This window comes from Syngnathoides biaculeatus, chromosome 4 (genome assembly GCF_019802595.1).
Source record: "Syngnathoides biaculeatus isolate LvHL_M chromosome 4, ASM1980259v1, whole genome shotgun sequence".
NCBI lineage: Eukaryota > Metazoa > Chordata > Actinopteri > Syngnathiformes > Syngnathidae > Syngnathoides > Syngnathoides biaculeatus.
This window is the reverse complement of record NC_084643.1, coordinates 20,968,279-20,995,586: the sequence shown is the minus strand read 5'-3', so window position 1 is coordinate 20,995,586 and position 27,308 is coordinate 20,968,279. Positions and strand designations below refer to the sequence as shown.

At 41.9% G+C, this 27,308-nt stretch overlaps 3 protein-coding genes across 5 annotated transcripts; 2 read left to right on the top strand and 1 right to left on the bottom strand.

Moving 5' to 3' along the window:
* The first annotated feature begins 1,971 nt into the window (after window positions 1-1,971).
* LOC133499287 (gastrula zinc finger protein XlCGF57.1-like) lies at window positions 1,972-4,873 on the top strand. Its single transcript, XM_061817150.1, has 2 exons — window positions 1,972-2,260; window positions 3,162-4,873. The coding sequence occupies exons 1-2, from the start codon at window positions 2,158-2,160 to the stop codon at window positions 4,478-4,480; spliced, it is 1,422 nt and encodes a 473-aa protein (XP_061673134.1). The 5' UTR covers window positions 1,972-2,157; the 3' UTR covers window positions 4,481-4,873.
* A 275-nt stretch (window positions 4,874-5,148) lies between these two features.
* Window positions 5,149-15,453, top strand: LOC133499286 (gastrula zinc finger protein XlCGF57.1-like). 3 transcript variants are annotated; one of them, XM_061817147.1, is made up of 4 exons: window positions 5,152-5,371; window positions 9,242-9,583; window positions 10,233-10,590; window positions 12,708-15,453. In XM_061817147.1, exons 3-4 carry the CDS (start codon window positions 10,488-10,490, stop codon window positions 14,477-14,479), a joined length of 1,875 nt encoding a protein of 624 aa, XP_061673131.1. In that variant the 5' UTR covers window positions 5,152-5,371; window positions 9,242-9,583; window positions 10,233-10,487; the 3' UTR covers window positions 14,480-15,453. The 3 variants fall into 3 exon arrangements, with proteins under 3 accessions (XP_061673133.1, XP_061673132.1, XP_061673131.1); XM_061817149.1 differs by lacking the exon at window positions 12,708-15,453 and having other exon boundaries at window positions 5,149-5,371; window positions 10,233-10,480; XM_061817148.1 differs by lacking the exons at window positions 10,233-10,590; window positions 12,708-15,453 and having other exon boundaries at window positions 5,149-5,371; window positions 9,242-10,220.
* Window positions 15,454-18,875: 3,422 nt separating this feature from the next.
* On the bottom strand, window positions 18,876-26,658 carry LOC133499291 (zinc finger protein OZF-like). The gene is made up of 2 exons (XM_061817155.1): window positions 26,643-26,658; window positions 18,876-20,865 (listed from the first exon to the last, which is right to left on the bottom strand). Exon 2 carries the CDS (start codon window positions 20,759-20,761, stop codon window positions 19,508-19,510), a length of 1,254 nt encoding a protein of 417 aa, XP_061673139.1. The 5' UTR covers window positions 20,762-20,865; window positions 26,643-26,658; the 3' UTR covers window positions 18,876-19,507.
* Window positions 26,659-27,308: the final 650 nt, after the last annotated feature.

The following is a 27,308-nucleotide window of genomic DNA, read 5'->3' as shown; positions in this document are numbered from 1 at the left end:
CTTTCCGGAGTCAGAGGAAGACCGAGAAGCCACAGAATATAATATATTATAACCCAAAGACGAATTCGTCATTGACAGTTTCCTATTTTCTTGTTACCTATCACACTTGTGTGCAGAATCTGTATGTGTATCTGTATAGCCGTTTGTGAACCGCCGTATGAAGGAAAAGAAGGCAAGGCTTGATTTACGAGTTGTTTCTCTCGTTTTCTTTGTGTAACGTCACGCGCTCCCCTCAATAATTATTCTTGTATTAGTGCCGAACCTACGTACGTCCCGACCAAGTACGACAATCACTACTTTAGTGTCCTCAAACATCCTTCCTTCAGTCTTGGTGTCTCGGTGCACGTCGAAGGCTTTTAGGACTGCTAGTCCGGTTAGCTTAGCTCATTAGCCGTGAACAAAGGGGCACGTTTGTGCAGTCAGATCATCGCAAAATATCGCTCAACACAGATCAAGTGTGTCAATCATTCACACGTAGCTATGTTATGCAAGCGAAGAACTGCTAATTCATTTATATGAGACACGTATTGAAAATCAAATATAGGGCATACCTTCGTGCAAACACAGTCCAGTTTACCGTAGCTGGCAACAAAGAGACACATTTGTGCAGTCAGATCATCGCAAAATATCGCTCAACACAGATCAAGTGTGTCAATCATTCACACGTAGCTATATTATGCAAGCGAAGAACTGCTAATTCATTTATATGAGACATGTATTGAAAATCAAATATAGGGATTACCTTCGTGCAAACATATCTGTTCCGGTTGATGGATTCAGTTGATGATGCGGTCTTCCACAAAGTTTGATCCATCGAAGGCATTTTTCGTACTGGGTCTTCGGTTTTGGAAAGGGTACGAATTGAACTCCACCAACTAGCCTTTCAGGATACCTGTCGTCACTATTATAAAGTCCGTGACTACACCTCTTAACCATATCTATTGTTAAAGAACCCAAATACGCGATAAAACGCTAACAAAAGCTATACTGGACCATGCAACGTTGTCCGAGGGAAGGGGCGTGGTTTATGCAGATCTCTGGCCTCTGATTGGTCAGTGACGCGGATGACGCAATTTTTACGGTGGAGTTTTACTGAGACCAGAATGTCATCGAAATTTATTTGGCAAATATAATCACACTTTGATGGTGACAGGATAGAACAGTTGTATAACGTTGGACTCAATTAAGTTCCGGTACAAATCCCGGCCCTGCTTTGTGTGGAATTTGCATCTTTTCCCTGTGCCTGTGTGGGTTTTCTCTGGGCACTCCGGTTTCCTCCCACATCACAAGAACAGGCATTGATTGACATCTCAGAAACATGAGTGATTGATGGATTGAAACTCCAAATTGCCCATAGGTTTGACAGCACTCTGGTCTTGACCATGGATGGAGAGGTTGTAGTCTGAGTTAGAGGGTGTAGACAGGTGTCATTTATACAGATATAGAGGTAAAAAAAAAAAGGTGCCATTATTTCAGGAACTGTAGAATAACTTCTTAAAGATGTAGGAACAAGTCTGTGAGAGCCACACTTGTTGGTGGCTGGTAGGAGTCTAATTTTTCATATTCTGCCGTAACACAAATAAATTATTTAAAAATTCTACAATGTGATTTTTTTTTTCTCAGAGTTGACGTGAACTTCTGATGTAAATGACAGACCCCACACACAATGTATTGACATATTTATAAATGTGAATAATTATGTATGTTGTAATATATCATTGTGTACTGAAATGAGATGCCTGACTGATTTTCATTCATGTGACAGTGACAATAAAGTTCTATCATATTATTCTGATTTGGGCTGTAGCACTTTATTGCATTGTTGATGTGTTTTATTGTAGGAACCGTCATAAGTCAAACGCTGTTTTTGCCTCTCTCTTTACTTGCAATGAAGAGGATACATCTTTGGACCTCACCTCTCGCACCTTCCATACTGCCCCAAGATGGAACCCTTGAATTTACATGGCTTCCATCTTTCGGCGACTGTGGAGTAAAGCCACCATCGAAGAAGAAAAGGCGGAAGTTAATAATTTAACAAGACAAGACAAAGCGTTGAGCTAAGACGCGATCTCGTAGTCCCATAAAAGGGTTTAAAAAAAACTGTTGAAGTAGTTGATTAAGTGAACGACTGAAACAGTCTATAAATTGTTTGAAACAATGATGGCGTCATTCGTAGACCAACATTGTCGATCAAGAGACGAGACCAAGCGACAAGAACTGGAATCTGTTGCCAAAACTCACATCGTGTTGAACATCCAAGGTCAGTGTTGAAGACTTTACTTTTAACACATTTGAAGTCATACGTAAAGTGAACCCCTGCATTAATGGCAAGATGAACCCTTCTCAAGACTTGAAGCTTTTCATCCAATTAGATGGCAAAAAAATACTAATTTCTTGAGGCGTCATATCATGCTGGCCAAATCTTGATTGTCATTTTAAACTGAACAATTCAATTGCTTGTTTTTTTCTGAAGTCTTACAACAGTGTAACTGCAACGGCGTAATTAGATCTTGTCATGTTAATTTTTATATGATTGATTAGTGGTTAATGCTATGGTGCAAAATAAACAAATCAATGTCAAAAGTGGAGTAAATAATGGAACATTGATTCTGTGCTTATGAATCTATGAAGTAGATAAAAACACGTTGAAGATGATTATTTTTATTATGGCAGCTGTAAAGCGTTGGCCTCACAGTTCTGAGGTTCAGGGTTCAATCCTGGCCCAGCCTGCGTGGAGTTTGCTTGTTCTCCCCATGCCTCCGTGGGTTTTCTTCGGGCACGCCGGTTTCCTCCCACACCCCAAAAACATTCAACATTAATTGGAGACTCTAAATTGCCACTAGGTGTGATAGTGAGTGTGACTGTTGTCTGCCTCAATGTGCCCTGCAATCAACTGGCAACCAGTCCAGGGTGTACCCTCCCTGATGACAGTGGGGATAGGCTCCAGCACTCCTGCGACCCTTGTAATGATAAGCAGCTAAGAAAATGGATGGATGAATTATCGTTATGATGATGATTATTTCTTTCTAAATGATTGCATTGTACCTTTAATTAGAGTTGTGACTATTTAAACTAATTTTGGAAATAAATACCACAGGAGACCAACTAGATGGACAGTTTATTGTTTGAGTTGTGAGCACTAAACTCTTTTGGTCCTGCAGACGTACGGCTAGTGAGTGGTGGGAACTCAGCACACCCACAGCACCCCAATGTTAAAGAGGAAGAGGAGGAGCAAAAACACTTCTGCATGAAGGAGGAAGAAGACTACTTTGACATCACCAAGTTACCACTGACTATTGCCTGTGTGAAGAGTGATGATGATGAAGACAAACCTACTGAGTCGTCACAACTTGATCTTGATTGTCCAAGGGGAGACCACCTTGGAGACTCACCACCAGACAATCTCTTGGCTCCACTGTCAGACAGCGATGAACTGGTACAATCTTTGAGGAATGACAAAGACTGTGAAACTGACAACAAAAAGTTAAAAAGCTATAAGATAACTCTTCACAAGAAGACTTCTCAAAAACGCAGGACATGTCGCACAAGGAAAGAACGCTTCACTTGCTCAGTTTGCGGCCAAAGATTTCCTTATGAGAGTACTTTGAAAATACATATGCAGAAACACATGGGAGAAAAACCTTTCACGTGCTCAGTTTGCGGCAAACAATTTACCTCTAAGTATAGTTTGACTGCCCACATGCAGAAACACCCGGGAGAAAAAACCCTTAGCAGCTCAGTTTGTGGTAAATCATTCCTTCATAAATCCAATATGGTGGCACACATAAAAACACACACAGTAGAAAAGCATTTCACATGCACCGTTTGTGATAAAGTCTTTTCCTCTAAGTCTTATTTGAAGAGACATATGAGGACACACACAGGAGAAAAACCTTTCAGCTGTGCAGTTTGTCGAAGAAATTTCACTTCAAGACAAAATTTGAACATACACATGTGGACACATAATGGACAACATCCTTTTAATTGTTCGTTTTGCGGTGATACGTTTGCTCAGAAAGTCACTTTGATCGCACACACAGCAACACACACTGGAGAAAAACCTTTCACATGCACAGTTTGCGATAAAAGTTTTTCTTATAAGTACACTTTGAAATCACACATGCAAACACACACGGGAGGAAAACCTTTCACATGCTTAGTGTGCAAAAAAGGCTTTTCTTATGAAAACCGTTTGAAGGTACACATGCGGAAACACACTGGAGAAAAACCTTATGCTTGTTCAATGTGTTGCAAAAGCTTTTCTTATAAGCACGTTCTGACTGGTCACATGTTCAAACACACCGGAGAAAAACCTTTTAGTTGTTCAGTTTGCGGTAAAAGCTTTGCCTACAAACACACTTTAAAATCACACATGCTGACACACACGGGAGAAAAACCTTTCACGTGCTCAGTTTGTGGTGACAGTTTTACTTATAAGAAAACTTTAACTTCACACAAAATGACTCACAGTGGACAGTAAATATAAAATCATCAGTGGCCATAACAGTTATCTTATATCAGTACAAAATCAATGATAACAGTCATTGAACAAATGTTTCGATCATTTGAAAGTTCTATATTTTGGGATTTTCCAAACACTTTTGTAAAAGTCGATCAGACCCAAAGAGAAACTTTATTTATTCATCAAATTTATGGACAAGAAGCAATTTACCACACAAATAGAATTTACCAAACAAATCCCGTTGAAAAGACTTTCTTGTTTACGTTCACAATGTTTTTGCATCGAGCATATAATTTTTGAATGTTATTGTACTGTATTCTGTTATGCAAATATTTTATTTTAGGAACCGTCATTGAAAAGATCTAATGTTGGACCTTGCATTCTTTGCAATAAAGCCGGTACAGTTTTGTTTGTTTGTTGTTGTTTTTGTTTTACCTCTTTTCAGTTCTTTGTTACTTCAGAGTTGTAGAAGACAGCTCAAAAAGAGGTTTTTCGATTGAAAGAAAGTTGATCCATCTTCGAAGCAAAACGTGGAAGGTGTTACTTGGAAGTCGATAATACCAATGGTAAATCCAATTTGCGTTCTCTTGGACAACATCAAACTGTTGAGTTCTGAGTTTTGCAGTTTTTAATTCCGCCAGAAGATGGCAGCAGACTAATACCCCGGATGCTCCAGCTCCCATAAATTACCATCGAAGAACAAAAGGCGAAAGTTAGTAGTGCACGACGTGCTACGAAGCGGATACCTAAAATTGTGTACTCGTGGTTGCTAAAACAAAACGTCCAGCCGGCCAAATAATTTATTGGCATTCCGACCGTTTAAGAAAACGATGGCGTCGCAGAAGCAACAACTTTGTGGAACGAGAGAGGAAAGCGAGCGACAATCACAACAACAGGACGTCATCCATGGTCTGGCTTCATATTTTGACTTTTTAATTCATTGGTGAATAAATTGTTCAGCACGGTGTAATTTAAAGTAAGGCTGTGATTGTATCAAAATTTTTGTGCGTGTCCCTTGCGTGCGTGATGCTGAAAGATTGCAAACTGCAAACGTCTTGGGTCACCACAAGCTCTTTCTACATGTGTAAAATTTCAAACCAAATATTTACATGGGACAGCTATAAAATAATCACAGTATGTTCCTAAAATGTACAAAATGCCTGTACTGTATATCAAAATATCAACATTATTAGTGGATGGAGGTGTGATACGTGAATAAAATGAGCCCTATTTTGTAAAAGTAGGAAAAGGACTAACGCTTTTATGCTACATATTATGTCGCTTCGGGCAGGGAGTGTCGATGTCAAGAAGGACTGGCTGGTGGTCCGAGATGGGGAGATTGATGCTGGACAGTTGTTGAATGATGAGACTTGTGGAACAAACCAAAATCAGGATGTGACCCTCGTGATGGTTTGGAAAGTTCACATGCTGGATGACATTAAAGCAATATCAAAGTGTCGGAGTGTCTGTGGCGAGTTTACAGTTCGTAATGTTACTATGGAAGTTGAAATCAATTAGTGGAATGGAAGGAGAGGTGGCAGACAGTAGGGTCAGGTACTCAGTGAAATCTGGAAAAAAGGAGGGTTTAACTTGGGAGGGTGGTAGATGATGGCAATGACCAATGGAGTAGGACCGTGCAGTTTGAAAATCAGGTGGTCGAATGAGTCAGCGAAGGGGATTGAAACTATGGTTATTTCTGTGGCTTCTTTGAAAATGGCGGCGAGTCCACCTTCCAGCCCTACACAGAAAGGCTTGTCAAAGTAAGTGAAACCAGAGGGTGCTGTTTGATTTCAAGAAAAATGGTCGAGAGGTTTTTGCCAGATTTCATTAAGAGAGATGAGGTCCATTTTATTGGCAGTTAGGAATTCCATATGGATAAGACTTTTGTTGTTGAGGAAACGGGTGTTGAAAAGAACCAGTGATGCTGAATTATGATTGGCTGAGTTGATAGTAAGAGGGGGTGGAGATTGGCAAAATTTGTATCATGTTTTGTGGGATGATGTTGCACCATTGTGGGAGAGCCAGAGCGAGGGAATGGAGTTTGGGGATTAAAGGTTGTCGGTGAACATTCGGCCAGAGCCCCTTGTCGAAGATGGTGTCTGTGGAGTGAACCATTTTGTAGGGCAGTGTCCAGGTTATTGAGCCCAGGAAAATTGGAGTCAGGGTGCAATAGTGAAATCTTCCCATTGGATGTGTTAGAACCAAGTCAGCAAGGATAGTGTGTTACGTGCACAGGACTTGTCAGCAGAGGGTGGCGGGAGGTTCGCTGCTCGCCAAATACAGGGACGCATAAAAGCAGACTCGGACCACTCACGGTGCGGCAGCTGCCAATTTTGTGCAAATATACAAAATAGAATTAAAGGGCCACTGTCATGAAATGCATGATTTTTAGTATGTTATTAATGAATAAACAGCAGCCAACATGGACCCATGCGTTTTTTCACCACAAAACATAACTTTGATGCATACAGCTTCTTGTAACTATCGCCATGAAAATCCTCTCGAGGGATTTGTTTTTGAGAAGAAGCAGGAAATGATGTGCATGGCAGGACCGCCCTCAAGTGGACTTGTTTGTTTCTATTAGTTTTACCTCGGGGAAGGTAGCTCGTTGTTCCTTCGTGTTAGCCAAAATCCTGGCTCGTTGCATTGCTGGACATTGCTTGAACACTCCGGAGGATGGATTTAATCTTCATAAGTTTGCAAGAGACCCGGTTCATCGTGAAAAAATGTATTGCACGGGTGCAAACGACGAGACCTTTGTGGGTTCCAGATGACAGGTAGGTATATATACAGCTACTTAAAAAAATAATAATTGGGGGCGGACCACGTAATTGGTCTCTCATAACATAACAAAAGATCTGCGTCCGTATGACAGGCATGCTGAATGTGTCGATGTGCACGTCGGACGGCGTCAGGCTCGCCGGCGAAGGCTGCTGCGTCACCTCGTCAGCGAAGGATGCGCGTCAGGCTCGCGGACAGCAGCGGCTCTGAAGAATGCTGCCGACAATGTCGCACTCAGCCTCATGCGACGAAAATGCCGTAAAGCACTCCGGCAGGACGGTGTTGTTCATCGCGGACGGCGGCGGCTATGAACAACGCCGTAAAGCAGCCTGGCTCGGCTCTGTGATAAGCCACCTCGGCACCGAAAATGAGCCACCCCGGCTGAGGCGCCATGTACGCCGTTCACGGCGAGAGTGAATACTGCATGTCGGGCTCGCGGACGCCGGCGGCTCCGAAGAACGCTACTGAAAATGCCGCACTCAGCCGCGTGCGACGACAATGCCGAAAAGCGCCCCGGCTTGACGTTGTTGTTCATCGCGGACAGCGGCAGCTAGGAACAATGCCGTAAAGCAGCCCGGCTCGGCTCCGTGATAAGTCACCTCGGCTCATCTCTGCCACGGAAGTGGATCGGATGGGGGGCGGCGGTTTAGCCTTGATCGCATATCAGCTGAATATGGTTCGAAACTATAGGGTAATACTGCATCAATAACTTCACTCTGTTGTGTGAAGTTCTCTTGTTCGAAAAGAGTTTCCGTGTCAGAAGGGGCGTGTTTGTCTCCCATAGTAGGATCCGCAGCACGTTTTCAATGGGGAATGTCCGGGGTGACGTCACGGGCAGTAGATGCAGCCAATCTGGCGACCACTTCAATGTCAAATGAGAATTCCACAACTTTGGGCATGGATGGCGCGCTCTCCGCTCATATTTATTTTTTCGTATAGACATTGAAGTGAATAATGTGATATGTATTTTTTATTACAATATCTATTTTAGAATGTTTATCGGGATGACACTTGACCTTTAAGAATCTGACTTTATTTTTCGAGTCACTCATAGTGGTACACACGCCTGCCTTTGGTGAGGGCAGCGTGGGATTGATTTCTGCTCAGTGATGGTGTGGATATCTGCCCTGCGACTGACTGGCGACCAGTTCAGGGTGTAGTCCGCCTTTCGCCAGAAACGACAGTAGCTGGGATAGGCACGATTGTGAGGAGAAGCGGCTTGGATAATGACATGACTTTATTTTTCATGACCTAGCTGTCAGCGGGTCAAATTGACCTATGAACATTTTTGGTGTCCGACTGAAAAAAAACTTTTATAGGAGTCTTATCCTTGTTGTGAGTGAAATTGTTCCATTTGAAAGTATGAGAATCTAGAAAAATAACATTACAATGTAAAAGAAATCAATAATTACATCTTTTCCCACTGTTTTTATTTTTTGTCAAGTCTATACTTCTTTAAATAAAACATCAGATTGAATCCACTTTAACATGTCAGTCTTGACTTTTTATTAGTGTATAATAATTTGTAATATCCATCCATCTGTTTTCTTAGCCCCTTATCCATTACAAAGGTCGCGGGGAATGTTGGAACCTATCCCAGCTGTCAACGGGCAGGAGGCAGGGTACACCCTGAACTGGTTGCCAGCCAATCGCAGGGCACATGGAGACAGACAACAGTCCCACTCACAATCACACCTAGTGACAATTTAGAGTGTCCAATCAATGTTTTGATGTTTTTTTGGGATGTGGGAGGAAACTGGAGTACCCAGAGAAAACCCACGCAGGCCCAGGGAGAACATGCAAACTCCACACAGGGAGGTCCAGAATCGAACCCGAGACCCAGGTCCTCAGAACTGTGAGGCCAACTCTTTCCAGAAGCACCATTATGCCACCCTATTTGTAATACAATGTGCAAAATTATTTTGTGGAAACACAGAAGGCCATGGCCCTCTCCATTTAACTCTTGTTAATTGTTTTTGTGTTTTTTGTACCCTGGAGATGTCTGGCAGCTGACCGGGGGGAGTCCCACTTTGGAGCATACACAGCCCCCCTACATTAAAAATGAAGAGGAGCACGCTGACTTCAACGAGTTCCCACTGACCGTTATAGTTGTGAAGATCGAAGAAGATGAAGATGGAGCAACTGAGTCGGCACAGCTTCATCATCACATTCCGAGTGGAGGCCACTGTGAAGGAGCACCGGCAGAAAACCTCTTACCGCCAATGTCAGATAGCGACAACACGGAAGATAGAAACGATGCTGAAAGGGAAGCTGATGACAAATATTTGAAAAAGGAGACAACTCTTAACAACAAGAAACGGTCTCACACACGTAAAGAAGGTTTGACTTGCTCAATTTGTGGTAAAAGAATTCCTTATGAGAGTACTCTGACTGAACACGTGCGGACACACACGGGAGAAAAACCCTTTAGCTGCTCAGTTTGTGGGGAAAGTTTCGCTCGAAAAGCAAATATGAGCAGACACGTACAGACACACACAGGAGAAAAAGCTTTCACGTGCTCAGTTTGTGATAAAAGTTTTTCTTATAAGCACAGTTTGAATGTACACATGACGGAACACACTGGTGAGAAACCTTGGCGCTGTTCAGTGTGCGCTCAATGTTTTGCTCGAAGGGAACATTTGCACGTACACGTCAGAGCGCATACGGGCGAAAAACCCTTCAGTTGTTCAGACTGTGGTAAACGTTTTGCTTCGAAGCAAAATTTGAATGTACACATGAGGACACACACGGGAGAAAAACCCTTTAGTTGCAATCTCTGTGACAAAAAATTCACTCAGAAGTTTTATTTGAAAGTACACATGCAGAAGCACAACAGTAAATAATTCCTTTTAGTTTTCATCACACAAATACAAGGTAACGTCATCTCAGGGCCCATTATCTCGTTGTGACTTTTCGTGACTCAGAGACTGGTCTTACAATATGAACAGTCACAAGTCAAATGCTTTTGCTGCTCTTATTTCCAATAAAGACAATGCAGTACACACTGACTTCAGCGTCTCCAATACCGACGCTAAGGGGCAGCCGCGGGATGCCACGGACGCTGTCGCTGACTTAATGCCACCGTCGAAGAGGGAAAAGGCGGAAGTTACCGAGGTTTTTTTTTTTTTTTTGTCGGCGTACAAGAAGCAAAAAGGCAGGTCGAATTCGTGTACTCGTGCTCCTTCAAAGAAAACAAACTGTTGAAGGCGTTGCTTAATATTCGGACGTGCTTTCTGAAAGAAGGATGGCGTCGCACGAGGTGAAGCCTCGTCCAGGGAGAGAGGAGAACGAAGGAGAACCAAAACTGGACGCCATTTTCTCGACACCCGTTGTTCCGCACAGCCAAGGTTAGTTAACGTTAACAGACGTCTTTTTTAAAACGATTGATTTGTTTTATTTATTCTCAACACGAAAGTCACGTTACATAACAATCAATACATTCAGAGTTACAGTTGGGCTGATCTTTTACGACGGGTACAGTATTTTTTAACCCAGTTCAACGCACGCTTTATACATTAAAACGGATGTCAAACTCATTTTTGTCGCGGGCCGCGTTCTGGTTAGTTTCTCTCAGAGCTCCGTTATATCTGAAACCATACAAACGATTATTAGGCTCATCGCATATCCACAAGAAATACTGTCAATGAATAAATAGCCAACTCTGAAATCAGAACTCAAGGATTATTAGGTTGTTAAGTTACTGGGGAAATCTATATATATATATAGGAGGGGATTCGAAAAATGCTCCTAAAATCCATCCATTAAACCATCTTCGGAACCGCTTATCCTCACAGGCGTGCGGGAGTGCTGGAACCTATCCCAGCTGTCATCAGGCAGGAGGCAGGGTACACCCTGATAATAACGAGCAACATGTTGAAATATGAGGAGGATTTCGACCGACAGGAGCACCCAACCAAACTTGGCATCATCAAACGGAAAGTTTGATCCAATCAGGAGGTCGGAACCTGACGGTGACAACGATAACCACACAAGTAGCAGCTGTACAACAGAAAAGGGGCACGGCCACAGGCTCAATGTGACGGCACCGGCTGCAGAAGCGATGACAAGTATAGACTGTTTTCAACTGACGTCACACAGCTTTTGGTTCAGAACACGGTCGCCATTTTGGTTGGGTGAATTTGCGTAAACAAAACGTAACTAAGCAGGAATCATTTCAAAAAGGCGTATGAATGGGGACGCACTGCTATGTTAGCGGTTGCTCAAACAAAAGTGGGCGTTGTAAAGCGTCTTTCTTTCGACTGACAGCTGTGATCAAGAACCAGTGCGAGAAAACGAAGCAGTTATCGACCAAACGGCGACAACTGTGGCTGTCTCGTAACAGCAGAGCTGATCGAACAGCCAAATCATTCCCTTATGTCAGAGTTTGCTCAGAGCATTTTGTTCTTGGTAGATATTCGATACCTTTTACAATTTCACTTAGCAATAACTAAGTTCTGTGAAAGAGAAGTATTCTTTAGGGCAATGGCCTGCATAATACCCATAGTCGTGTGTGAATGCAACGCATGTCTCCAAAATCTGTATTTTCTGTTTTATTATAATAAGTTTGCAAAACAAGTTACCGCACCACTAGCTGTTTCGTGAGTTGAGTTAAAAATGTAGCCGTGGAAGTGGAGAAAGAGGTGTGGGGTCCACTTGGAGTCGAACCTCTCTCTCTCACTCTCTCTCTCTCTCTCCCACCCCTTCTCGGTAACAAAAACAAAAATAATAATTTACACCTCTTTTGTCAATCAACATAATTTAACACAACGCTGACTGTAATCATGCGAATGAATACTTTCGACACCATTCACTCATTAAATTAATTAAGTAGCCTCAGCCTAGATATTTAAATTGCATTGTGCCGTACACTAACTTTAGCAGTGTGGAGACAGGTTGCTTCCAACGGATACCGCCGTATCACAAACCCAGTCATTGATGAATTGGTTGTAGGCATCCAGACCTTTGTAATTCTTTAGTCCGTCCATGGTACAAATGCTTGTGGGGAAGAGGAGATAGTTGACGATGTCTGGATAGGTTACCGACGGCCGCAGTTCAAAATTCCTGCTCCATTTGGGTTTCTCCAAGGCATATGGGTCGATATTGTTGATCAAAGCACACTTCTTGTCGGAATGGAGTCAGAGCTCCATAGGATGGGCAAAGGTCGCAAGCACATCATTCTCCAACACTTGATAAATTGAAGACAATATCATAATTGGCGTGTCATCGGCAAAACTGTGGCCAGATGGGGATTATTTGGGAAAGCGCTAAAACTGCCCAAACGATGACTCACTAAGGGCTAATTGAAACGAAAACGTCACGTAAATCAGAATCTGCTTCATTTAATCACTGGCTCGAGTCTTGAGCTCCTGTTACCAGTACAATGAATAAATGTTTACGTCCACCACATCTTATAACTCAGGACAGTTGTGCTAAATGCTTTGTCCTGCTTATGTCTGTCCAATAGAGGTCCAGCAGCCAATGGGTCATCGACAAGAGCCTCCACATTCACCCCACATCAAAGAAGAGGAGGAGGATGCACAGCTGCCCCGTGTTAAAGAGGAAGAAGAGGAGGTTGATGTCAGCGAGTTGTCACTGAACGTCGTCGTCGTGAAGGGTGAAGACGATGCAGACGAACCATCCGATTGGTCACATCTTCATCATCCCAATTCAAGCGGAGGACCACCACCAGACAAACTTTTACCCTCACTGTCACACTGTGACAACATAGAAGAACACTTGAACAGCAACAAAACCTGTCAAGCTGAAAACAAATGCATTGAAAGCGCTGAAAAAGATTTGCGTAAAGAACATTTGACCTGCTCACTTTGTGGCAAAACCTTTACTTGTAAGTACAGCGTAAAGGAACACATGAGAACGCACACGGGAGAAAAGCCCTTTAGTTGTTTAGTTTGCAGTAAAACCTTTGCTTGTAAGTCAAATATGGTGAGGCATATGAGAGCACACACTGGAGAAAAGCCAATTTTTAATTGTTCAGTTTGCGGAGATACATTTTCTCAAAAGGGGTCTTTGATTGTACACATGGCAACGCACACAGAAGAAAAACGTTTCGCTTGCTCTGTTTGTGGGAAAAGGTTTGCTAAAAGAAAAAATATGACTGTACACATAAGGACACACACTGGAGAAAAACCTTACAGTTGCTCAATTTGCGGTGAAACGTTTGCCAAAAAGATTTCTTTGATAGCACACACAGTGACACACACAGGAGAAAAACCTTTTACGTGCTCAATTTGCGGTGAAAGCTATTCGTATAAGCGCAGTTTGAATATACACACCCGAACGCACACGGGAGAACGTCTCGTTAGTTGTTCAGTTTGTGGTGAAAGTTTTTCGTACAAAAAGAGTTTGAAAGCACATATGCGGAAACACACAGGAGAAAAACCCTTTACTTGCTCAATTTGCAATGAAAGATTTACTTATAAGCAGACTTTAAATGCACACATGAAAAGACACACGGGAGAAAAACCTTTCAATTGCTCAGTGTGTGGTGAAAGTTTTACTTATAGGCCAACGTTTAATGCACACATGCGAACACACACGGGAGAAAAACCTTTCACATGCCCAGTTTGTGGCAAAAGCCTTTCTTACAAACACAGTTTGAATGAACATATGCAAACCCACGCAGAAAAACGCTTCAGTTGCTCTGTTTGCGGTCAACAATTTGCTCAGGAAGCCTCTTTGAGTTCACACGCAGCAACACACACGGGAGAAAAACCTTTCACCTGCTCAGTTTGTGGCGAAAGCTTTACTCAAAAACAATATTTACTCAAGCACATGAGAAGACACACGGGAGAAAAGCGATGTAGTTGCTCAGTTTGCAATAAAAGTTTTGCCTCTAAGCAACATTTGAAGGTGCACATGTGGACACACACAGGAGAAAAACCTTTTAGTTGCTCTGAATGCGGTGAAAGCTTTACACAAAAACAATATATGGTTCGACACATGAGGAAACACACTGGAGAAAAACCTTTCACTTGCATAGTTTGTGGGAAAAGTGTCACTTCAAAGCACAGTTTGAACGCACACATGCGGGGCCACACAGAAGAAAAACCCTTCAGTTGTTCTGTGTGTGGTAAAAGATTCACAAGCAAGAGAAATTTGAATGTACATACGAGAACACACACCGGAGAAAAACCCTTCAGCTGCTTAGATTGCGGTAAAAAGTTTTCTTTTAAGCAAAACTTGAACGCACACATGCTGACACACAACAGGGAATAAACGTTTTTCATCGGCGTTTTTGTGGACACTTTGAATTTAACATTTATTGGAGGTAATGATTCATCAGCAAGGTTTTCATAACTATCCAACATAATTATTTTATTATTTTAAATACATGGCGTGCCAGTTGAATGCTCTTCTCTTCTTTCTTTTTTGCTACAATTGGTGCCAAGCATTGTAAAGTCTGTTCCTGTACGTCATTGATTATTCAGGTGTCAATATTACTTTGAAATTTGTTGTTCTGAGTATATTTTACATTTTAAATCATGTCTTTCCTTGCTACGGCTAACTTTGTTAAAACTGGCTTTTTACATTATCGGCTACCATTCATAGTGTCATGACAAAAAAAAGACCACCAGGTGTATTGTTTCAGTTTTGATCATTTTGTATGTAATTTAGTATTTTCTGTTTATTACTTGACATACACAGCAAAGACAGGAACGTTGATTTGAGAGCATTACAGTATTGGGAAGCTTTTAGCTGAAAAATTAACTTTTTTTTTCTCAGTTTGAGCACCATGGAAGCTGTTAATTATAGAAATATATATAATTGTTTATGTATTTTTTTTCCTTTTTTACTTCTGTACATAGAGTATGTACTTGTTGAATCTTTACCTAAGTACAGGAATTGAATCAGTATTTGCTATACTAGAAGTTTCCTTTTTTTTTGTTACTGATAACACTTCAATCATGCAGTCCAGAAACCCGACCCCCCACACACACAAAAACACAAAACAAGTGATGGTAATAATCTACCACAAGAATCTGAATTATAAATGTCTCTTTTCATTAATGTTATTGCATTTAGTATTCAATTGTTTCAATGTAAATTATTGCATGATTGCAATATGTTACACAATAAATGACCAAGGTCAAACATCATGTTTGTGTCACCCACAATATTTGTAGTCAAAAGAATGACCCTATCTGATGGCCATCTTAAGCTCCACCCTATTAGCTATGTCACACAAGCTTCCAAAATGGCGATTGAACAGAACATGTTTGAAATCGATTCTGGATTGCGTATTCCAGATAATATTGGGGTATGTTTTTTTGCCAAATGCGTCAGACTTGTCCAAGAGCGTTCTTAAGAGAGGTCTCAACTATTTCACGCAAGGATATGTACTCAGAATTAAGATTTTGGACGGAGTAGGACGCAATGCCAGAATTACAGTGAAATGGTGGCGATTGATGCAAAACGGTTTGACACCTCATAAACTTCATATTGAAATCTAACAGGATAAAATAGTGGAATCGTACTGTGCATGTAAAGCAGGGTGAGTACTTTTACTTGGAAAAATCACGAGTAAAATCATTGTAGTCTTTATAAGTGAGTGGGTGCATTCATTTGACTCGTAATGGCTCGTAATGGAACCCATGCTCTGTCTTAAAAGTCTGATGTGATACAAATGGGCAAATAGACATTTCTCTTGCATGACATATCACCCATTTACATATCTCTAACCCGACTCTTTGGCATAAAACATTATACAGTTAATTCAGTAGGGCAATGATACACAAACTAAGTGAAAGTTGTTCTCCTGCAATGTATAAAGCACTGATAATAATTCAATCAAACTCAGAGAAGATACTTCTCCCTCACTTACCTTTGAACTTACAGCCAAGTGTTTGTTGACATTGTCCACATTTAGTTGTACGTGCAGTCTTCCGCGAGCCTTAATCCATCGTAGACATTTTAGGCTTTGGAAAATGAATTAACCGGGCCCCTTGTAACCTAGCAGGAGATCTTTCATCAGAATTGCACGTTGCCCAAGAGCATCTGAGGACCATTTTCTTCGTAACATTAACTTTTCCAAGCGCACGCTACTCACAACCAGCATTGCTTGTGGGACAATATGGCGAGAGGGGCATGTCAAGCCAGGGGTTAAGACAATGCGGCTATCTGATTGGCTATTATTGTACCAGTGATTGACAGGTCGGAAAGATCCATTCTGGCCTTGGCTGCTAACACCATCTTCAAGCCTTCCGCAAGATGGCGGTCGGTTTGATTTCACGAATCCTTCATCCTGCTGCAAAAGTACCACTGAAGATGAAAAAGGCCAAAGCTACTGTTCATCAGTCGCAGCCTTGCCAGCTCTGAACACACTCACACACATTTCACATAAATGTTATAACAAAATGCATATTTGTCCTGTGTACATACTTCCCCACATTAATTTAAAAAATATCCTGTATCTGCTAATGTAGTTTTTGTGTTCCTACACAAACAGTTGCGTGTTGGACACCTCATTAACTGTGATTAAATTAAAAAAAAAAAAAAAATACTTGGACAATGGATAGGAAATGCAAAGCAAATGTATTCATATCGCACATTTTATACACGAGGCAACTCAATGTGCCTTACTTGATCAAAAGCATTTCAAAACATAGAAGAAGAAAAAACATTTAAAGCTGAACTCGCCGCCAGCCAAAGCTTTCAGATTTGGATTTGCGTGCATGTTTTGGGGATGTCAGAGGAAACCAGAGTACACTAAGAAAAGGCATGCATGATTGAGGAGAACATGCAAATGTCCACGCATACAAACGAGTTCGGTTTTGAAGCTGGGTCCTCAGAACTGAGGGAGCTACGCTAACATGTTATGCCGATACTACGTTAATTTGGTCAATATTCATCATAGATAGATCGATCGATCGATCGATCGATCGATCGATCGATCGATAGATAGATAGATAGATAGATAGATAGATAGATAGATAGATAGATAGATAGATAGATAGATAGATAGATAGATATAGATAGATAGATAGATAGATAGATAGATAGATAGATATGAGGCAAATTTTGATTTTCACATTGCTACTTTTGTGTATGACTATTTTGTGTCTGTGAATACTGTTCTTTCATTTTTTAATGAATTTTTTTTGCCTCCAATTTTTTCTTTCACGAAATCCAATTATATCTGTGGGCGTTATCTAGTTTCTGACGAGCAGTCTGTCCGGTCTGATGGAGACTAACAGCTTTTATTTTCACACGAGACACCTAATATGCGATAAAACCACTTGTACATAGCACATACGATATCAAATATCTACCGTACGATATAGAGATCGTGGACGTGACGTCACCGTTTTAGGTCAAACAAAGCTGCTCTGTTGAACCGGAGCAAATTTTTCAAACTGCCCGAGACTTGTTGTGCTATTGGCTGTCACAATAGACGAGACCGTTCTTGAAAGAGATTATTCTATGTAATACCATCTGAAAAGACCGATAAAGATTCATGGATTTCGGCAATTAAATGGGATGGATGGTGCCGAATGAAATACACATGCCTGTGTAGCGATCATTTCATTTCAGGTTGGAATTATTCTTTTCAAATTATCAAGAAATATTTATAACGCCAAGTTGACTCATTTGACATCAATGCATATTTAAAAATAAATAAATAAATTGTCTGTCATAGAGAGGACTTATTTTTTGGGTGATCACACCAAACCCCTTAAAGCAAAATAATTTTCTCTTTTTATTAAAATTATGTGGTGAGCCAAGGTAATTTTAAACTAGTACTGTATATTGTTCAAGATGAATACTTCTAATGAACTGATAAAGAAGTTATTACTATGTTACCTATCATGATAAAAGTATATCGTTACAACTATAGTTGCTGTTAGGATTGTTTTATCATTCGTTTGTTTCTGTTGGTCTTAATCTGAATTGTTCTCTTTGTGAGCTGCGCGCATGTCTTGAAGTGTGACCCAGTGACACCTGGGAGGCGATGCCCCCCTCCTGACCTCAAGCTCATACTCCTGAACACTGGGAAGCGATGTCTCCATCCTGGCCTCAGCATGTTTCCCTTCTGATCTTAAGCAGATACTCCTCAACACTGGGAGGAGATAACACCCTTCTACCGCAAGAGGATACCCCCAAATGCCATAAACATGTCTTTAAACAATGCCCTGCTTTTTCTCTTGTGGGTTTATCAGGACACTCTTGCTGCCTTGAAGAAACACGTACCTTAGTGTTTATGTGCTGTTGGTGTAGCCATCTGTGTCAGCATTTTCACTGTATAACCATGTAACCCTTTGACCAGAGAATGCAATAAAAAAGAGCAGACAGGGACTACCACGTTGGCAGTCTGAGGAAGCGCACTCACACAGTGTGTTCTCCGTCTGTCCCTTGCAAGAAAGACAATCTTGGTTGGTTTGAGTTCACTCTCTACAGTCCTCAGGTTTGTCTTAGCTGTTTTTCTAGGAACATCTCTGACATGAACACTATCATTTTGGTTGTTCAATCAAAAGTAGAGTGCTGACATTCTACTCTTAATCAATATATCAAGTAATCTCACATTACTGAACGACTCCATGCATTTGTTATTGTCTCTCTTCTCGTGTGGACTAAATGATTGAAATCTGATCTGCAACTAGGAAGAAACAAGATGTTGAGAATTTGAACGTTTATTCATTTAACAGTCAGTAATGTGCATGAAGATCAATACAGAGCAACATCTCCTCATACTCATCACGCAAGATGTGGCATGGCCTTCTGGCCACTCCTCAAACAACAGAACATATGTCATTGTACCCAATAAATTGCATATAACAATGAACATTTGTTCAAATGTTGTGGCACGGTGAATCAGTGAAGCATTCGCCTCGCAGTTCTGAGGTCCAGGGTTCAATCCCAGACCCGGCTGTGTGGAGTTTGCATGTTCTCTCCGTACCTGCGTGGGTTTTTTTCCGGGCACTCTGGTTTCCTCCTACATCCCAAAAAACATGGAACATTAATTGTACACTCTAAATTGCCCCTAGGTGTGATTGTGAGTGCGGCTGTTTGTCTCTATGTGCCCTGTGATAGGCTGGCAACCATTTCGGGGTGTACCCCGTCTCCTGCCCATTGACAGCTGGGATAGGCTCCAGCACTCCCCGCGACCCTTGTGAAGATAAGCGGTGAAGAAAATGGATGGATGCTCAAATGTTAAATCACATTTTTACCTACTTTTCAATTTGCCCTTTGTAGGAACTGAAATGGCCCGCGAGGAAAACATTAACATTACTACTGTCATGTATATAACTATTCTTTGCTGTGTGTCCGTATGTGTGCTGTCAAAGTGTTCTTGTGAGAAAAGCTTCGATGACAAATTGAGCATGTGAAAGGTTTCTCTCCAGTGTGTCTCCTCATGTGTATTTTCAAACTGGGCTTGGAAGAGAAGCTGTCGCAACATACTGAGCAACTAAACTTCTTTTCTCCTGTGTGCGTTCGCATGTGTGATTTCAAACCATGTTTATAAGAAAGGCTTTTACCACAAACTGAGCATGTGAAAGGTTTTTCTCCAGTGTGTGTTGCCATATGTGCAACCAAAGTGACCTTCTGAGCAAATTCATCACCGCAAATTGAGCAACTATAAGGTTTTTCTCCTGTGTGGGTTCTCATGTGTATGGTTAAAGCAGACTTATAAGAAAAACTTTTAGCACAAACAGAGCATATGAACGGTTTTTCTCCTGTGTGTGTCCTCATGTGTATGTTCATATTTTGCTTGCAGCTAAAACTTTTACCACAAACTGAACAATTGAATACTTCCCCTGCGTGTTTCGCCATGTGTGCTGTCAAATTGTGCTTGTAAATAAAACATTCACCACACTCTGAGCAATTAAAGTTTTTCTCTCCTGTGTGTGTCCACATGTGGACTTTCAAACTACTCTTGTGAGAATACCATTCACCACAAACCGAGCAACTAAAGCGTTTCTCTCCAGTGTGCGTCCGCATGTGTATTTTCCAACTGCGTTTATGGGAATACCATCCGCCGCAAAGTGAGCAAGCAAACGGTTTTTGCGCTGCTGTGTGTGCAGTCAAGGAGACCTTTTGCGCATCTGTATTTGTATTTTGTATAACTGAATTCGGACAAGGTTTTTCACTTGCGTGTATTTGCACGTGTCTAAGCATGTTTCCTTTTCGTGGGAAACATTTACCACAAACTGAGCAACTAAAGGGTTTGTCACCAGTGTGTGTTCTCATGTGTGAGCTCAGATTCCACTTGTGAAAGAAGACATTGGCACAAACGGAGCACTTGAACGTTTTGTTACGCTTGCCACGATGTTTCTTCTTTTCAGAGTTTTTCAACTGCTTCTCATCGCCTTCACAGTCTTCATCGCATGTATTTTCTTCGTTATTGCTGCCTGACAGTGGAGCTGAGTGGTCATTTGGTGGTGGGCCTCCACTTGGATTGTGATGATGATGCGGAAGAGGATTTGACGACTCAAGTGGCTCCTCTTTATCGTCTTCCTTCTTCACAACGACCACAGTTAGTGGCAACTCGCTGACATCCATCTCCTCCTCTTCTTCTTTGACATATGAAGGACCTGGAGCCTCCTCTTCCTCTTTAACATATGCGGGCAGTGAATCCCCCTCTTCCTTCTCCACTCCACGCAGGGCTGGAAAAGCAACGTGTTGAGTAGTTGTGTCAACTTCTACAGATAAAGAAAAACGAGTGAGCAACAACCCTAAAATCACAGGGACAATTTACCATCAACAAATTAATTGAAGGCACCATGGGAAAAAAAAAGCTGTTCACAGTTCGTGTGTGAGTCAGTGGTTTGTGCTCAAAATTTCACCATACTTAAAAAAAAAAAAAAAATAAACAAATCATGGACATTGCAGGGATATTTTTATGAATGTCAACTAAACAATCATGTATGTTATTAGTGTAAGTTTTATGTGTAGCTAACTCATTTTAGTGTGATTAATTTGATCTTTTTGAAGTATTTGATTTGTAACAAGCATCGACTGTGTGGAGTATGGATGTTCTCCCCAGGCCTGTGTGGGTTTTCTCTAGGCACTCCGGTTTCCTCTCACATCCCAAAACCATGCAACATTAAAGGGCCACTGTCATAAAATGCATGATTTTTTTGTATGTTCTTTTTTCACCACAAACCGTGATTTTGACGTATACAGCTTTTTGTAACTCCCGCCATGAAAATCCTCTCGAGGGATTTGTTTTCGAGAAGAACCAGGAAGTGACGTACATGGCAGGACCGGCCTCAAGTGGACTCGTTTGTTTCTATTAGTTTTACCTCTGGGAAGGTAGCTTGTTGTTCGCACACACCACTGATCGTTTCCTCAAATAATAAATGTAAAAATTATCAGCTTGACTTGTTTCTTTCATGCTGTCGACTTCAATTATCCAATCCATCTAAGAAAAGTGTTGATAAAAAAAGAAGAAACAAAATAGTCTAGCTTCCCATTGGTGTGAAATGTATTGACAAGAAGCATCATCAGACTACATTTTTCCTGTTTTAGATCAATTAGGATTACCAAACTTTTTTTTATTTTCTAAATGGCAGCTCACAAAGTGCCAATGTGATGATATGATACAGGCTTTCTGAATAAAGAGCCCAAATGATTACATTTAATCATTGAAAATCATTTTCAAATTTTGTGATTCATATCAATTGAACTATTGAGAGTGGTATGGTATGAGGACTGCTTCCCATTGCTTTCACAGCCCTTGAGCAAAATCTAAGAGAGATGATCTAAGCCACTCACAACTTCCATCAATCCATCCATCATCCATTTTCTTAGCTGCTTAACCTGATGGTGGATGGTGTTCATGACAGTTGTCCTTTAAAGGTCCACTGTCATGAAATGCGTGATTTTTAGTATGTTAATGATGAAAAAAATGGCAGCCGCAATGGACCCATCCGTTTTTTTCACCACACAACATGATTTTGACGTATATGGGTTTTTGTCACTTCCGCCATGAAAATCCTCTTGAGGGATTTGTTTTCGAGAAGAAGCAGGAAGTGACGTACATGGCAGGACCGCTCTCAAGTGGACTCGTTTGTTTCTATTAGTTTTACCTCCGAGAAGGTAGCTCGTTGTTCCTTCGTGTTAGCCAAAATGCTGGCTCGTTGCATTGCTGGACATTGCTTGAACACTCAGGAGGATGTATTTACCTTTCATAATTTTGCAAGAGACCCGGTTTGTCATGAAAAAATGGATTGCACAAGGTACAAAGGATGAGAGCTTCGTGGGTTCCAAATGACAGGTAGGTGTGTATACAGCTACTAAAAAAAATAATAGTTTGGGGCAGACCAGGTAATCCGTCTCTCATAATGTAACAAAAGATCGGCATACTTATGACAGGGGTGCTAAATGTGTCGATGTGCGCGTGGGACAGCTTCCATGTCGGGCTCGCCCGCGGAGGCTGCTGTGACGGCTCGCGAGCACGGCTTCGGCCAGGCTGACTCATACATACTCTCTGGGATGGTATGTCACCACCATGGCTTTGGCTGGGGAAGCTCATCTTCGGCGCCGAGGTGGCTTATCACGGTGCCGACCCGGGTCGCTTTACAGTGTTGTTATTGCACGCAGCTGAGTGCGCCATTGCCGACAGGATTGTTCAAAGCCGCCGCCGTCGTCATCCGCGATGAACAACACCACTGATGGCGGCAGCGATAAACAATTGTTTATGGCGCACTGAGCCGCGAGCGACAACAACGCGGTAAAGCGGCCCGGCTCGGTGCTGTGATGAACCACCCCAGCTCGGTGCCACCCCACCCGAAGTCGTGATCGGCTCGTCGCATCGAGGCCGCGGCGTTGTGATCGCTCGCAGCTGAGTACACGACATATTGGCTTACAGTCAGTAGTCTGTTGTTAGTTATAAGTGATTGCCATTAGGGTGAATCTGGTCCCCCGACGTCTTTCAAAATCCAATTTTTTTCTGGTGGTGAGGTTCATCATGTAAGAGCTGCGTTTCAAATTTGAACGAAATCGAATTGTGTTTAGGGGTTCCTCATGGAAATCGAATTTTTCAAAATTAGTCGGATTTTGGTAAAGAATAGTCGATCAGCAATGCGGCCATTTTCCGGAAAAAAAATTCTAAGCTATCGTCGAGCAGCGTCGACAACGTCAGGACATTCCCCGGAACGTTCAGAAGCACTCATGAAATCCTTGAGCAGGTGGACCTCTCAGCCCTAGTTGGTGTTTACCTAAGAGTTAACGCAAAGTCATTAAACTGTCAAAATGGCTGCTGCGAAACAGAAAGACCCACGGTATTTTTTGCTTGGGACTGTCCCAACTGCGGATGATAAAGCCATCAAAGGAGCCAAACTTCCTTCCAGAAAACAGATTCTTCTGTCATTCATTGCTGCAAAAGAGGGAGTCATGATTTTTTACCAGAAAGTGAGGATACGAACAGTTGCGGGAAAAGAGATGTCGCAGAAGGTTGAATCGTTATACGCTAATATGCAAGAGCTGATGAAAATTCCGAAAGATCGGTGATTGTCAAGAAGACCGCTTAAACGCATCGAAGATTTCAAATCCAGGTTGGAGGAGAAGTTTCCATTCTGGCCACGTGATGTCTTCGATCGTATTTCTGTTCCTGAAAAACATGATGGAGACCAGGACGAACGTGATGGGAGGCATTGATTCAAACTTAGCCACAACCGAGAAGAAAGTCACGGAGCGTATCAAACAAAACACCATGCGCATTAAGAGAGAACGACAACGACAGCTTGAGACAGAAGTGAATAAGGAACTGGTCGAAGACCCGGACGAGTCATCCGAAACAGATGATTCAGACAAACTCGCTCCATCAACATCGACTAGACTTCCCCATAGAAGACTGAAGAAGACTGGCTCAGATATACACATTGATGTACTGAAATCACCGAAATTAGTTTCAACAGCAATGAGGAACACTATTTCTCCTACTGCACTAGCGGCAACAGTAGAATCTCTCACCAGCTCATGTGATGGCACTACATCTGCAGGAAACTTGAACCCGGTGCAGTTCTACCGGTACCGAAAGGACGCGGCCGCCAACATTGCTGAGAGAATCCAGACAGACTGGGTTCCTCCCCGACCAGCAGCAATTCACTGGGATGGCAAACTAATGGAGACGTTACCTGATAAAATACGCAAAGGATGATCGTGTTCCCGTGTTGATTTCAAACGTGGGTGGGATCAAATTGCTCGGTGTTCCTGCTCTTCCTTTAAAGACTTCAGAAAGAGCTGGAGATCTTCTTTGTAAAGCTACGCTCGATCTAGCGGAAACATGGAACTGTAGTGGCAATATTTCAGCTATGGTATTTGATACCACCAGTGCTAATACGGGACATCTCACAGCTGGCTGCATTTGCATCCAGGAAAACCTCGGGAAAGCTCTGTTGTGGTGGGCCTGTCGAAGACATGTGGGTGAAATCTTACTCACAAAGGCTTGGGATGCTCTGGGTACAGAAGTATTGAAAAGCAAAGACGTGTCAGTCTTTACGAAATTCAGGGACAGGTACTCCGAACTGGATTTGACTGCTGAGCTGACGAGAGACAGCAGTTTGGATCCTTTTATGCTGGAGCAGCGACATCATGTAATTGAACTTCTGACAACCATCAAGACAGGCACTGGTGACCCCAACTCGGCTTATGTGAACTTCTTACCGAGAGGCGACTACAGAGAACTGCTAGACTTGGTTTTAGTTTACCTAGGAGAGGACAATACATCCAACTTTCAGAAACCCGGTGCCACACACAAAGCTCGCTGGATGGCGAAACATTTGCATGCGATCAAAATTTTTTAAGAAATTCTGTCGCCGATTTGAAGGATATCAAAGTCTGTCATGGATAAAGTAGCAAGATTTGGGACTTTTGTGACGCACATTTATGTGCCGTGGTGGTTCATGTGTCCAATTAGCTCAGAAGCACCGATCAATGATACACAATTGGCTAAAAATTTGAGAATATTTATCCAGTGATAGCTAAAGCCGTTTTGAAGGGGTTCATGAATCACTACTGGTACTTGGTGCCAGAAATGATACTGTCTCGACAACACAGAGAAATGTGAAATAGCGGAAACAATTATCTCATTACCAAAGAAACCACATAACGAGAGTCAGCACGGGACTGGTTACGGGAAACCAATTTTCCCCCGTTTTGACCCTGCACATACAAAGTTGAAAGATTTGCGTTTATGCGATTCGTGGAAATTCTTTGAATAACTTGATATCGACACTGATTTTCTTCATGAAGATCCTGAACAATGGCAGTCAATGGAAAACTACCAAAAACATCAATCTGTCGTCCGAAACCTTAGGGTGGCTAACGACAGCGCCGAGAGAGGTGTAAAACTAGCTGCTGAATTTCTAAAATCCGCTAAAATAGAAAAAAACTCCCAAAATATTTTGCAAGTTGTGGAAAATGACAGGAAAGCTGTACCAAACCAACGGAAGAAAATGAAAACTGGTATTTGCATTTGTAGACTGTAGACAAACTGAGAAAAACGTAACATTTTACTATTGCAGCGTTCTGTAGGTACATTTCAGGATGTATGTTTTGAATGATGGATGTTCATTTGAAAGAATATTTTACAAATATATTTTAAGCTTTCCTTTTGGCTATTTTTTTATGAAATCACGGATATTTTATTGCTTGCACTCCACTAATGTGAGTAGAAATGTAAGCTTTAATGTGTCAATTTGACTGATGCAATGTTGAGATTTCCATCGCGATGAGGAACCCCTTAACATTGAAATATTTCATCCGAATTTCACCATTTTATTTTTAATATCAAGGTGAAAAAAAGTTCAGTTCAAAAGACTCAAGTTTTCAAAATCAAGGGGGATCAGATTCACCCTAATCGCCATATAATCTAAATATGGCTCGAAACGATAGGATAATATTGCCCCGGACACTTGACTCGGTTGTGAGACGTTCTCTTCTTCGAAAAGAGGTTCTGTGTCTGAAGGGGCGTGTCCCACAGTAGGGGCCACAGCGTGTTTTCAATGGCGACTGTCCAGGTGTGACGTCACGGACAGTAAATGAGAGCCAATATGGCGACCACTTGGATGTCAATTGAGACTTCTGCAACTTTACGCGTGGATGACGTGCTCTCCGCTCATAATTGTTTTTTTGTGTAGACAGTGAAGTGAATAATGTTATATGTTAATGTATTTTTCATTTCACTATCTACTTTAGAATGTTTTTAGGGATAACACTTGACCTACAATTAGACACCCTAAATTGCCCCTAGTTGTGCTTGTGAGTGAGACTGTTGTCTGTCTCCATGTGCTCTGCGATTGGCTGGCAACCAGTTCAGGGTGTACCCTGCCTCCTGCCCGATGACAGCTGGGATTGGCTCCAGCTCTCCCGTGAGCCCGCATGAGGATAATCGGGTCAGAAAATAATGGATTCAAGATGGATGGATTCAATTTCATACCTTTCAGTGATGGTGGGGGCTAATCATTCTTAGCCTGGGTCTTGTAAAAGTGGCTCAAATCTATTTACAAGTCTAATATCAATGTTTTACATTTACTCACCTTTTTTCTTGCTCTTCACCATAGTGACCGTCCGTGGCCCCTCACTCGGAGTTGAGGTGGCCCGCGGCATAGGCCACCCTGATTCCTCGGTAATCTGCTGCTTTTGTGACCTCCCTTTTACATGTCCCGTGTCTTTGGTCTTTTCTCCCAAAGAATTCCAGGGAGAACTGTTGTATAATCCGTAATTGATTCTACAGTCCATATCTGTCCTCGCTTTTGGGCTTAGTGGCTGTTTGTTACCACACCTCTGCTCATCATTTTGAGACATTAGGGTGGTTTAATTTCCGGACTGTCCATTCACATCTACATACACTTCAAGACGTTGAATCTTTGTTTCTAGTACTAACACCCTCAGCAGTAGTTCATTATAATTCTCAAATGAAAAGGGTGCCATCTTGACAGGTAATCTTGTTGGTAACATCAGGCTTGTGTTAATTATCGTGCAGCTCTCACGCAATGGTGAAAGGGTATCTGAAAATATTGACATATGGCACCAACCTCGGCTAGTTAGCTTATTCGGCAGCGAATGCGTTTTGATTTTCGTCGCTTCATTTAAAAAGGGGTTG

Coding starts and splice junctions, on each gene's coding strand:
- LOC133499287 (XM_061817150.1), top strand. CDS start 2,158: ATGATGGCGTCATTCGTAGACCAACATTGTCGATCAAGAGACGAGACC. Junction 2,261..3,161: donor CATCGTGTTGAACATCCAAG/GTCAGTGTTGAA, acceptor TTGGTCCTGCAG/ACGTACGGCTAGTGAGTGGT.
- LOC133499286 (XM_061817147.1), top strand. CDS start 10,488: ATGGCGTCGCACGAGGTGAAGCCTCGTCCAGGGAGAGAGGAGAACGAA. Junction 10,591..12,707: donor CGTTGTTCCGCACAGCCAAG/GTTAGTTAACGT, acceptor TCTGTCCAATAG/AGGTCCAGCAGCCAATGGGT.
- LOC133499291 (XM_061817155.1), bottom strand. CDS start 20,761: ATGGATGTCAGCGAGTTGCCACTAACTGTGGTCGTTGTGAAGAAGGAA.